The 13176-nt window shown below is 38.7% G+C and overlaps 2 protein-coding genes across 5 annotated transcripts in view; both read left to right on the plus strand.

Annotated features, from left to right (window-relative positions):
* LOC139984272 (uncharacterized) overlaps positions 1-7139 on the plus strand; it is a 57249-nt gene extending 50110 nt beyond the window's left edge. For all 4 annotated transcript variants that reach the window (XM_071998112.1, XM_071998111.1, XM_071998113.1 and 1 more), the window contains one exon: positions 47-7139. In XM_071998112.1, coding sequence (XP_071854213.1) covers positions 47-1266 — 1220 coding nt within the window. In that variant the 3' untranslated portion in view covers positions 1267-7139. The remainder of the gene's footprint in view (positions 1-46) is intronic.
* Positions 7140-8564: 1425 nt separating this feature from the next.
* Positions 8565-12677, plus strand: LOC139954751 (uncharacterized). The gene has a single exon (XM_071954672.1). The coding sequence runs from the start codon at positions 8565-8567 to the stop codon at positions 12675-12677; it is 4113 nt and encodes a 1370-aa protein (XP_071810773.1).
* The last annotated feature ends 499 nt before the right edge of the window (positions 12678-13176 follow it).

Consider the following 13176-nt stretch of genomic DNA (forward strand, 5'->3'; position numbering starts at 1 on the left):
GTTACTGATGACTTTATTGTGCATTTGTTTGTTTGTTTGCTTGCAGCTAAACAACAACGCAGCTCTTCCCAGCCACAGCCTGTGCCTTTGGTGACCTCTTACGACAGTACACCTTACATGTACATGTCGCCTCCTCTACCCGCTACAAAGAAGGCCGTCCCTCCTCCCCTGCCACCATCTCTCGAGATACCTTCAACCTCTGCAAGCTTATCGTCAGAGTCTCCAGTCTCCGGTTCCTCCCATGCGTCCAATCATGCCTCTGGTACCGACAGCTTTTCCAACGAAACGACCCAGAAGCTGGAATCGAGCAGCAGCGCCAAGGAGACCTTTTTCGATTCCTACGCAAACGTCGAATTCAGTCCCGTCTTTTCTCAGCGGACCGTAAAGAGAGCGGAGGAGAAGAGCGAGGATAATAAAGACTCGGGCGTGTCGGACGATGTGGAAAAAGCCGACTACATGAACATGGCCTACAAACCAAAGAAAAAGTCCGTCTGTAACGGCCAGCAGCATCCCGTCAAGCTGAGCAATGGAAGAGATAGCAAGGAACCCCCGGAACAAGCTGCGCCCGGACAGCAGCAGGCCAGGAAAACGAGCACGAACACAGCAGCAGCCAGTGGCAAACAGAATGGCGGTGACGGTGACTATGCTAAGATGGATTTCAATGGGGCAGAGAAGCCGCTGGTGAAAGTCAAGGACACATCTCAGGATGAGGAAGTGGTCGTCTTTGAAGGTGATTTTATGAACGTGGACAGGAGTATGGGCAGCACCAGATTGTCCCTGTCCGGCCCTCAGTCACCCAGCAGTCTGTCCACCAAGAAAGGGTCAAACGTCACGGATGTCTTGAACAGTCCCGCTCTGCAACATTCGTTAGAAGAGTTACACTTGAAAGAGAAGAGTAGCCTGGGATCGAAGAGCCAAAGTTCCCTGCTTTTGAATCGTCCCTCCAGTAGTATATCGGGTAACCATTTACAAGGTACCATCCATCCAAAGGGCTCCCTCACTCCAAACTTAAACCTCCACCACTCTCCCGTAAACAACCCCAAAAAGGCTCACAAGTACGAACTGAATTATATCGACGTGGAAGCCGATAGCAACAACACGCCCCATAAATCCGATTCTAGCTCGCCACGGAGCCCGTCCTCTCCGTATCGCGCTGCGTTGGGTAACGATGACAAAGAGGTCGAACCCGTCACGTACTCGACCATAGATTTTACCAAATCCGAAGGACTTCGAAATGTCTCTGCAATGAGAGAGAGCAGGTTTTGACCTGAAACCTCAAACAGCTAAATTCTTTATTTTCGTGATCAGCGACAATTTCGAGGAACCTCTGTCGAAATTTGTCCTTTCCTACATCGGATGGAGAACAGTTAAACTTATTAATAAATGTATCCTTGGAAGAGTTGACTAAGATTAGAGAGGAATTGTTTAAAGAGGTTAAAAATTAAGTACTATTTTTGTTCAAGATTACCAAGTCAGCTGAGAGAGCAAATAATCCTTTGCAGACCAAACACATTCGTAGCTAAGTTATGAAGTTGTAATCGTGACAATTTTAACAATCAAGTTTACAATAACACTGAGCCTTGTATTACACCTTGGTCTTAATGAGCTACTGTAATTAATAATATTCCATTGTATCAAGCTAGCATAAAGGTCATAAAGCTGTCGGTAGACTTTTGGGTTTGGCTTTGTTAGGGCTCCTTATGACAAGTCAAAGGCTTTCCAATTTTTTGATGGGGGGGGGGGGGGGAAACAGATTGTTAAGACTCAATCCTACCCTCATGTCAAACTATTCTCTCTTGTGAAAATCTAGTTTGCAGCTTCTCTGGTTTGGTAGTCATGATTCTTTGTTACAGGATGGATTTTTTTTTAAATTTTGTTAAAAACAGACTTATTATGCTTGAGGATCTGTGTGAGCATAACATTAGTTATGGGTTAATGTAACTAATAGCATTAATAGCATCAAAATTTGCATAACAATTTTGTCAGATTTTTTTTCAACACATTATATGATTTGCTAATATTGGTGTTATTACTTAAGAATTCTTAGTTTAATTTACTGTCATTGTCAGTGGTTATAAAATCCCTTTGTTAAGTTTGTCGGTCACTGGATTGTTCTACAGTCGGCTCTAAAACTGTCACAAATGTTCATTCACTCAACACACACTACTGTTTTACACTCAATACAAACTTATATGATAGTCCCAACAGTATTTGGCTTTACTCACTACACATGCTAACAGTCACTTAATTGTTTTATAGTTACTGCAACTGTGCAGTCACTACACATGCTAACAGTCACTTAATTGTTTTATAGTTACTACAACTGTCCCGTCACTACACATGCTAACAGTCACTTAATTGTGTATAGTTGCTACAACTGTCCAGTCACTACACATGCTAACAGTCACTTAATTGTTTTATAGTTACTGCAACTGTTCAGTCACTACACATAAAACCAATCTGTTAATTGTGTATCGTCGCTACAACTGTTCAGTCACTACACATTAAACCAATCTGTTAATTGTGTATAGTCACTACAACTGTTCAGTCACTACACATAAAACCAATCTGTTAATTGTGTATCGTCGCTACAACTGTTCAGTCACTACACATAAAACCAATCTGTTAATTGTGTATAGTCGCTACAACTGTTCAGTCACTACACATAAAACCAATCTGTTAATTGTGTATAGTCGCTACAACTGTTCAGTCACTACACATACTAACAGTCACTTAAGTCTGTATAGTCACTACAATGGTTCAGTCACCACACATAAAAACCAATCTCTTAATGTGTACAACGGTTCAGTCACTACACATAAAAACAATCTCTTAATTGTGTATAGTCGCTACAACTGTTCAGTCACTACACATACTAACAGTCACTTAATTCTGTATAGTCACTACAATGGTTCAGTCACCACACATAAAACCAATCTCTTAATGTGTACAACGGTTCAGTCACTACACATAAAAACAATCTCTTAATTGTGTATAGTCGCTACAACTGTTCAGTCACTATGCATACTAACAGTCACTTTATTGTGTACAGTCACTACAACTGTCAACATTACAGCTGTTCAGTCACTCACCAGTCCAAAGCATTCAGTCATTTCATGTTAACAGCCATTCAATTGTTCACATTCACCACAATTAATTTTTGTAGTCACTCAAATGTTTCTAGTCACATTGTTTCTGTCACCACAGCAGTATACATTTGCTATAACATCTATTGTGCTGTTGCACTCTTTTTTCTCTCTCTTTGCTTTAATTCAAATTCAATATAATTTCCCCCTCCTTTTGATAACATATTGCATCTTGCACTTGCATGATTATTTATTTGAGGAAAGGAGAAGTTAAAAATGAAGATGTTTGCAATTTGAGCCTAATTCAAAAATCATATTTTTAGGTCCTGTCGCATTGTGAAAGCATAACCGAAAGACAAAATCATAGCCATTGCAAATATCAATAATTCCAATGACTAGGAGTTGTGATTGTCAGCTTACACTAAAGGGGGGGGGGAGGGGGGGGGGCAAGCTGTATTCTTTGTTGGCTCAATATGTGAATGAACCAATCTACCAGTACAGAAATCACACTGAGTCTCAATCAACTTGAAGGGAGAAAACAAAATTTAATTTCAACAATATTAACTGATTGCAATTTTACTTGTATTGTGCCCAACTAATAATGTGCCTGTGTTGTTAAATACTTTTAGGTCAATGGTATTAACCGACTTTTCCAAACCTCCACTCAACAGGCATTTCAAAACCTTAAATATATGTCTATTTATGAGGAGCGCTAATGATACCTTACAATTCTAAAGTCCTCTCTTGTGTTCCATACCACATGCGTGTTTTCAAAGGGCCAATAGCAGGAAACGGACATATTTTTTGTCTAGATCTTTTACTGTCTGAGATCTTATGATAAGGTTTGTCTCATATAAATGAAAAGACACTCCAAAGTGAAAGGGCGAGGATTGTGCTTTTCGTTCCAAGAACTCCAAAATTCTTGTTAGGTATCCCAGGAAACAGAGCAGCAAAAGTGGGTTTAATTTGTGTTAATTTTGTTGTTGTTGTTTTGTAAACAGAAAGGACCTTTGAAGTAAAATGGAATTGCTCCAATTGTTGTTTAATTTATTAGAATTACCATGAATCCTGTTGCTTAATGCAATTCTCAGGTTAGTATGTATTTTTTTTTTTTTTTTTCAGCCGTGCATTTAGCTCATCACAAATCCATTTTTATTAGTATTATTATTATATAACTGAAAAACCATCTCAGGAACCAGTCGTGTATTCAAAAAAATAGAATACAAAACTTTATTCTTTACAGCTCACTAAAAACAACGCAATAGTTTGTTTCATCGATGCACTCATCAATAATTTATCGTACAGCACAATTGATACTGTCAGGAAAAAAATCAAATATGTATTCAAAACGATTTCAGAAGTTACCTATTAGTTTGGTTTCAAAGTTTGAGAAATATGACCGACCATTTTCAATCTGTTTTCATAATTCTTGTTAAAATACATACATATATATATATATATATATATATATATATATATATATATATATATATATATATTTATATATATATTTTATTTTATTCATCCTAGCTGTAATCAGAGTTTGAACACATATATGGTTGTATAGGTTCATTTTGATGTTGTGGGGGAAGGGGGGGGGTGGTTGGATTTCTTGGTGTTTGCCTCTGTGGTTTTGTTTTCAGAGGTCTCAGAAATTGCTCTCAATTGGGACAGTACTATATAAAGGGTCTCAAGTATATTATTGTGATACCATGCATGTATATCAAGTACTATTGGGAAAAAAAAGAGGGGTGTTTTTCTGGAAGAGAATTTTGTGTTGGTGTTTCCTTGAGTATATGAAATGGGAGCAAATCCTGAGATATGGAGGATTGAGAGGAGATTGTAAACAAATTATGAAAAGAAAATGCCAGTAGCTTTAATTTGCCAGAAACATTTTCTGTCACAATATTTATCTTCATTTAATGACACGTAGCCTAATGTGACATGTATTTTGATTTTATTAAGTATTAACTTGTGTAATATCACTTAATATGTAAGAAATCAGTGGGACGTTAGTCACATATCAGTCACAATGAGTTAATGTCAGTCATATTTAAATCAGTGATACTATTTATTTGTTGAAGATCATAGAATGGTACGTAAGAACTAATTAATCAGTCAATCACTCAAGTAAGACGTTAGTCACATATCAGTCATATTTAAATCAGTGATACTATTTATTTGTTGAAGATCATAGAATGGTACGTAAGAACTAATTAATCAGTCAATCACTTAAGTAAGACGTAAGTCACATATCAGTCATATTTAAATCAGTGATACTATTTATTTGTCGAAGATCGTAGATTGGTACCTAAGAATTCATTAATCAGTCAATCACTTAAGTAAGACATGAGTCACACATCAGTCACAATAACTTAATATCAGTCATATTTAAATCAGTGATACTATTTATTTGTGGAAGATCATAGAATGGTACGTAAGAATTCATTAATCAGTCAATCACTTAAGTATTGACGTTAGTCACATATCATTCACAATAACTTAATATCAGTCATATTTAAATCAGTGATACTATTAATTTGTCGAAGATCATAGAATGGTACGTAAGAATTAATTGTGCAAGATCAGTTACAAAATAAATCAGTTTTATCGGCTGTATAAGATAACGATCGTTACTTAGCATCCTTGACATAAGGATCACTAACATAAGATGTAACTTGATATTTACCTGTCAAAGGACAGTTATGTACAGGAGATAAGTGTTGTCAAAAGATAACTTACTTTCATACCGTATCCAGTTGCATAAGGCCAGTTACCGGAAAAGGTCAGTTACCGAAAAAGGCCAGTTACCGGAAAAGGCCAGTTACCGGAAAAGGCCAGGTACAAAACCGAGTTGTAATTGATACGTGACATTATGTGACATTAAGATGAGTTCTGCTAAACCAGTTGTGTGAGAGCAGTTACATCAACCAGTTATGTATTGTATTTAGTAAGTCATTTGTGTGAGGCAGGTATATACCATGTACAGTATGTATTCATGTGTATAAGACCAACTGCACTTGGTTAAAAGCACTGCCCAAGACCCCCACTTCAGGTATATATATATATATATATATATATACATTGATATATATGTTCATACATACAAGAAAAGTATGTCTCATACCAGAAGTGCTATATTGTAATACGTTCCAGCGTGTATTAGTAAGGTCAACAAGTCAATGCGTTAATCATTATAATGTCTAATTGTAATGTAAACTTTGAATATCTGAATCAAAACCTCCCAAATTAAAATATTCAGTTAAATACAAGGCTGAGTTTTGCAGTGAAGTATTAAACTGTTCTATCATATTCATGTGTTTGTAAAGAAACTATTTTTTAAAATGAATTAATCATCGAGTTGTATAAACTGAATCTTTCTCTCATCTTGAAGATCATTGTCTAAATTATGTATAGAAATATTTTTATCCAAGAGATTTACAGAACATATTTTTTGGGGGAAAAATTTTAAAGTCATAAGTTTTTCATTGTGAAAACACAAATAGAAGTTTTGGCCTTCCTTTTTCTTACTTTTTTTGGCGAATACAGTTGATTTATTCATTTAATAGTTGCCAGAACCAGGAGTCAGTATTCATTCATTCAATTTTTTTTTTTTTTTTAATAATAACTTAGTTTTCTTTCAGTTACGATTATTACTTTTTTCTTTCTTTCTCGGAAGGCTTGGATGAAAATGCTTTGCAACAAAGAGAATGGCCCGATTTTTGTAGGGAGCTTTTCATAGACGATTTTCATAGCAGGCACACAATTATGGACTTACTAATTTGTATCTATATATATATCTCATCTTTGGACCTTCTATTTTATTATGACATGTACCTAGTGCAGAACCTTCTCAGGTGGGCTCTTATGGTAATGATAATTAAAGTTGTTCCACTTACCAAAAACAAATTTGCTCGATGGAAGATCATGTATTTTAAAATCTGTCTTTTGCACTTCTTGCCGAAATTCTGAGGTATTTGGTGTCGGTTGCACAGAATCATGTACAAATAAAGAAAAAAAGTTATTAAAAAAAAGAACAGCTCACATCACAAAGTTTTGTTTTGTTTCTCATTTTCAAGATTTCTTGATCAATCGATAGGTGATAGAAGGAGAAGAACTGTGACAAGAAGAGACAAATGATGAACAGAAAATACAAAGATTCATAGCATTCATAAAACACCGGGGAAAACCACTGGGTAAAATCACTGAGGAAAAACCACTGGGGGGAAAAAAACAATGGCGAAAATAAAATAATGGCGAAAAAACACTGGCGAAAAAAACACTTGGAAAAAAACGGGGGGAAAACACTGGCGTAAAAACACTTGGGAATAAAACATTGGGGCAAAAACACTGGCAAAAAGTAAACACTGGCGAAAAAAAACATTGGGAAAAAAAACACTGGGGAAAAAAATTTGGGAACAAAAATCAGGGGAAAAACAACATGAAAAAAAAACACGGGAAAAACACTGGGGAAAAACACTGGGGTTAATTACTGGGGTAAAAACACTAGAAAAATAACGCTGGGGAAAAACAACACGGGAACAACACTGGGGATAAAAAACGGGGGTAAAATCCCTGGGGAAATTTTTACTGGGGAAAAACATTGGCGAAAAATACACTAGCGAAAAATACACTGGCGAAAAAAAAACACTGGGGAAAAAAAAAACACTGGCGAAAAAAAAAACACTGGCGAAAAAACACTGGCGAAAAAAAAACATTGGCGAAAAAAAAAACACTGGCGAAAAAACACTGGGGGATAAAACGCTGGGGAAAAAATCACTGGGGAAAATAAAAACACTGGGGTAGAAAAAACACTGGTGAAAATAAAACACTGGCGAAAATAAAACATTGGCGAGAAAAAACACTGGCGAAGAAAAAACACTGTGGAAAAAAAAACACGGGGGAACAAAACGCTGGGGAAAAAACGCTGGGGAACAAAAACGCTGATTCATAGCAGACCGCATATCATACATAGCATAATATTCATAGCAAACAGCATAGCTTGATATCAGTCATAGCAACCACAGACAAATAGTATAATAAACAACGTAATGAGGGATTCAGTGTTTATTTCAAAATGCACAAACAACTTAGTGATTGTATCTATGTGTGGCATCTTTATTGGATACATTCCCCAAGCCATCATCCCCTATCATTTACATTAGGATAACCCAAGCTGTCACCGAGACGACGCTCAATGAAGCTGAACAAGGTTGTTGTATGTTTTAGCCCATTTATTCACACGCGTGGTTTGAAGGTGACAGTGAAAAAATCGTTGGGTATCGACAACCGGAAGTCCTGCATATCCTCACGCCGTCCGGTATCTGGCCGTCGCTTCTTATTCACCTATTCCTGTCGTCTATAAGCCTACCAATTCCTGTCGTACAAAAGCTCACCATCGTATTCCAGTGACAGAAATAGTGTACCACGTGCCTGATTCACGTAGCACCAATGTACTCGTCGTCAGCCTGCTGACTCATGGAAGACCTGAAGACTCCCAGGACTTCTGCTAAGAGGGCTGTTACGACGCAGATTAATCGTGTCAGGCAGTATATCGCGGAAGGTAACGTGGACATTAACAGTCATGTAATTTTATTGAAAGATCTTTTCGAAGTGTTTACGTTGGCTCACGACAAGTACCACGAGACGCTTACTGATGAGAAGGATGTTGACGAGAGCGACGACTATTTCTGTGACAAGCAGAAAGATTACATTTCCGCTTTAAATCTAGTTAAAGATGCATTGAATTCTGCTGAAGTAAAACGTGAGGATCAATCCCTTAAGGATAATCCAAATGCAGATTTATCTCGTAAAGAATTTCTACATTTATTGAATTTACCTAAGGTAGAGCTGCAAATATTTCATGGTAACCCATTACATTATCATCAATTCATCAGGGCTTTCGAGGCCAATGTTGATAGGGTATGTGACGACAACGATTTAAAGTTGTCTAGGTTAATGCAGTATACGTCGGGCTCTGCTAAAGAGGCCATTAGGAGTTGCCAGTTAGTTGGAGGTAGTAGCGGTTATGCTAAAGCCATTTCCATATTAGAAAACCGGTTTGGAAACTCGCACCTAGTCACTGAGCGTTTAATACGCGAGTTAAGATTTGGTAAACAAGTTAGACTGCCGCAAGACATACAACAGTTAGCTGATGATATGCAAAATGCATTCCTTGTACTTTCAGAGTTAAAAACTTTGAAGGAGGTTGATTCTCAAGCAGTCTTAATCGAAATAGTTGCCAGGTTTCCAAACTATGTGCAGTTGAGATGGAAAAAATATGCATTGAAGGCCAAACGGGCCGATGGTTTTTATCCAGGGTTTAAAGAATTCATTGAATTCGCAGGTGAAATCGCCAGTGAGGTAAATGACCCAGTTTATGGCGACGTGTATCTCAAGCGTTCAGATAAGTGTAAACGTGAACAAAGGAGTACTTCTAGCAGCTATTCTATCTCTTTGTCTAAGTCCAATACGTGTACTGGTGAAGGTGCCCAGGCAGCAAAACCTGGAATGTACGCTAGGGCTGAACCTCCTTGTGTACTATGTGAACAATCACACCGTCTGTGGCATTGTGATAAGTTTAAACAATTGCGTCCTAGAGAGAGATTGACTGTTGTAATTAAGCATAAGTTGTGTCATAACTGCCTTCGTGCCTCTCATAACACTAGTGATTGTGGCAAGCGCTCTGTTTGTAGTGTGCGAGGTTGTGGTAGGAAACATACCATGTACATTCATTGTGATGATAATACTGTAAATTCTTCACCTGATATTGAGGTTTCTAATGCTAGCTTCTCTCGTAGCAAAAGTACACATATGCCTTTAGTTCAGGCCACCGTGAACAGTTTGTGTGACGCATTTGTATTGTTAGATGGTGCATCCAGCAATTCCTTTTGTTCCCGTGCATTGGTCAACCAATTAGGAATCACTGGTAACTCTTATCAATTTGAGCTTAGAACGTTGAACTCGTCAGGTATTCAGCAATCCGAGATGGTAGACCTGTCTTTGTCTTCTAAATCGGGTGAAATCTTAAAATTATCTGCCGTTTTCGTAGTTGACGAAATACCAGTTAAGAATTCTATGGTCGATCTGGAATGTTATTCCCATCTTAGTGGTATCGGTCCCCTACCTGCTTATCAAAGTACTGATATCACAGTAGACATTCTCGTAGGTCAAGATAATTCTGAGGCACTTGTGCCATTGGAGGTTAGGCGGGGTGCTCCAGGGGAGCTCTTTGCGGTACGTTACATGTTTGGTTGGAGTCTTAATGGACAATCTCCCATTAGCCTCCCGAGTCGTGAGATAATTTCAAATTTTATATCTACTTCGACTATTCAGACTGATGTTTCTCGTTTGTGGGAAATAGAGAATGCGGGGTTGGATCTCCCGTCTTGGTCATACGAGGACAAGTTGGTGATATCTTTGTGGGACAAAGAGCACAGGAAAGTGGATGGTCACCATGAACTTCCTATTCCTTGGAGGGACAGGTCGGAGACCCTCCCAAATAATTTTGTTGTTGCCAAAACTAGGTTAGACTCGTTGTACAAGAAACTTGTTAGGAACGGCTCTTATGATAGGTATAACGCTGAGATTGTGAAACTTGTAGATAACTGTTATGCAGAGGCAGTACCAGATTCAGAGTTGTTCATGGTAGACAGGATATGGTATTTACCCCATCATGCTGTAGTGTCAGAGAAGAAACCAGACAAACTTAGGGTAGTTTTCGATTGCGCTAGTAACTTCAAAGGCAAGTCTTTGAATGATCGTTGTATGCAGGGTCCCGACATGATTAATAAGCTTCTGCCGGTCCTGTTGAGATTTCGGCAACATAGTATAGCAGTTCAAGCAGACATTGAAGCTATGTATAATCAAGTTAGGATCCCAGCTAGGGATAGAGATGCCCTACGATTCCTATGGTACATTAATGGTAAATTAAGATACCTTCGTATGACGTCACATTTGTTTGGAGGGGTGTGGTGTGCGGCTAGCTCCGCCTATGCTCTCAGGCGTACAATTACTGATCTGCCGAGTGTGATTCCGCTTGTTAAGTATGCGGTTGAAAGATCGTTTTATGTAGATGATTGTCTTAGTTCTGTGTCGAGTAAATCAGATGCTGAGATCATTATTAGGGAAATCCCCAAGGCCCTGAAAAGTGGAGGGTTTAAGTTAACTAAGTTTGTAGTCAATGATTTCAGATTGCTAGCTGAAGTGTCCGTGGAATGTAGGGCTAAGGAAGTTCTAGATTTTAGTACTAGTAGTGAAAGCAGGGCTTTAGGTATTAAGTGGATGGTTTCGCGCGATGAGTTCTTCTTCGCACTGGAGAAAGATTTTGGTGGCTTGTTAACCAGGAGGAGAATGCTTAGTATAGTTTCGTCAATTTTCGATCCGCTAGGCTTGATAAGTCCTGTAGTCCTTTCAGGCAAGCTCCTTTTCCAGGAAGCTACAGCCCGTGGGTTGTCGTGGGATGAGGAGATACCCCCTGATATTGTAAGGGCTTGGGACACCTGGGCCCAGTCGATGTCTTCTGTTAGTCGTTTGAGGGTACCTCGTTGTATAAAGCCTTGTTCCTTTGATGATGCATTCATCGACCTTCACCATTTTTCAGATGCTAGCTCTAAAGGTTATGGCTGTTGCTGTTATGTACGCTGTGTAAATAGGAAAGGGGAAATTCATGTACAGTTAGTCATGAGTAAGAGTAAAGTTGCTCCTTTAAAGCTACGTACTATACCTCGTTTGGAGCTGCAAGCTGCTGTATTAGCCGTAAAAGTTGATTCTTTGTTGAGAAGGGAGTTAGCTCTTGAATTTGCTAAGTCGTATTTTTGGACAGACTCGGAAGTTGTCTTGAAGTATATTCACAATGATAGCAGAAGATTCCATGTTTTCGTTGGCAATAGGGTTAGTCTTATCAGGGAGTTCAGTGACCCGCAACAGTGGTTCCATATTGAAACTAAAGCTAACCCAGCTGATCTAGTTACTAGAAATTGTTCCTTCTCAAAGTTTAATAGTAGTAAATGGTTTAACGGTCCTGACAAATTGGGTCGGTACAAGAACGATTGGCAAACTGCTAAACTTAATTCGCTCGTCTTAACGGATGACGATCCTGAAGTCAAAGAGACGGACGTCACTGTGGGTTATACGACTGTTGCTGGTCATGTGTCCCCTCCTGGGTTAAGTGATGTTGGAGATTCAGATGAGCCATTATATAGGATCATGAATCATTGTTCTTCATGGTTTAAAATGAAGAGAGGTTTAGCGTGGCTCTTGCGTCTTGTGCGATTTTTTAAGGGGCAGAAACCTTTGGGCAGATTATCTGTCCAAGAAGTTCGTCGTGCAGGAGATATCCTCCTCCGTAAGAGTCAGTCTTCTAGTTTCTGTTCTGAGTTAGAAAGGTTAAGTCAGGGTAAGGCTGTCAGAGCATCTAGTTTCCTTAAAACGTTAACTCCGTTTCTAGATGGTGAAGGGCTTCTCAGGGTAGGTGGCCGTTTGAAAGAGTTTGACAGCAAACACCCGTGTATAATATCTGGTAAACATCCTATTGCTGAGTCTATTGGGACGCACACAGTATCGCCCATGTTGGTATTGAGTGGGTGCTAAGTATTGTAAGGAAGGTTTTTTGGGTTACTAAGGGAAAGTCGCTGGTCAAGAAGATTGTTTTACTTGAATCAGCACTCTCATCTTCCTAAGTGTTTACACGCATTATCGTTGAAATTCCATGTTATATAGTTGTGTATTATCTTCGCTATTGAGCTGTCAGGTGTGTCAGGCTTTGTGGTTGTTTATTTGATTGCTAAAGCTGTTATGGAATTTAATGTACATCGATGGGGTGGTTGTTGGTATTGTTATACTTGAATATGACGTATTCCAGTGGGGGGAGTGTCATCGTTGCCGATGTGTGATATTTGCTTAGCGTGACCAAATGGAAATTTCCGCTTGGTCGAGGTCGGGCAGAGGTCAATACTGCCCATTTACTAGTTGCCTTTCTTATCCACCTCGATTTGCATACTTATGTAATCGATGCACAATTACGTAATCGATGTATACTTGCGTATTTTGAAGTGCACATGCTTCATTCCTCTCCTGGCTCAGAGAGGCG

Source organism: Apostichopus japonicus, chromosome 17, assembly GCF_037975245.1.
Source record: "Apostichopus japonicus isolate 1M-3 chromosome 17, ASM3797524v1, whole genome shotgun sequence".
Classification (NCBI taxonomy): domain Eukaryota; kingdom Metazoa; phylum Echinodermata; class Holothuroidea; order Aspidochirotida; family Stichopodidae; genus Apostichopus; species Apostichopus japonicus.

Bases quoted from the DNA above. Each gene is read 5' to 3' on its own strand.
- LOC139954751 (XM_071954672.1), top strand. From the start codon at position 8,565: ATGGAAGACCTGAAGACTCCCAGGACTTCTGCTAAGAGGGCTGTTACG.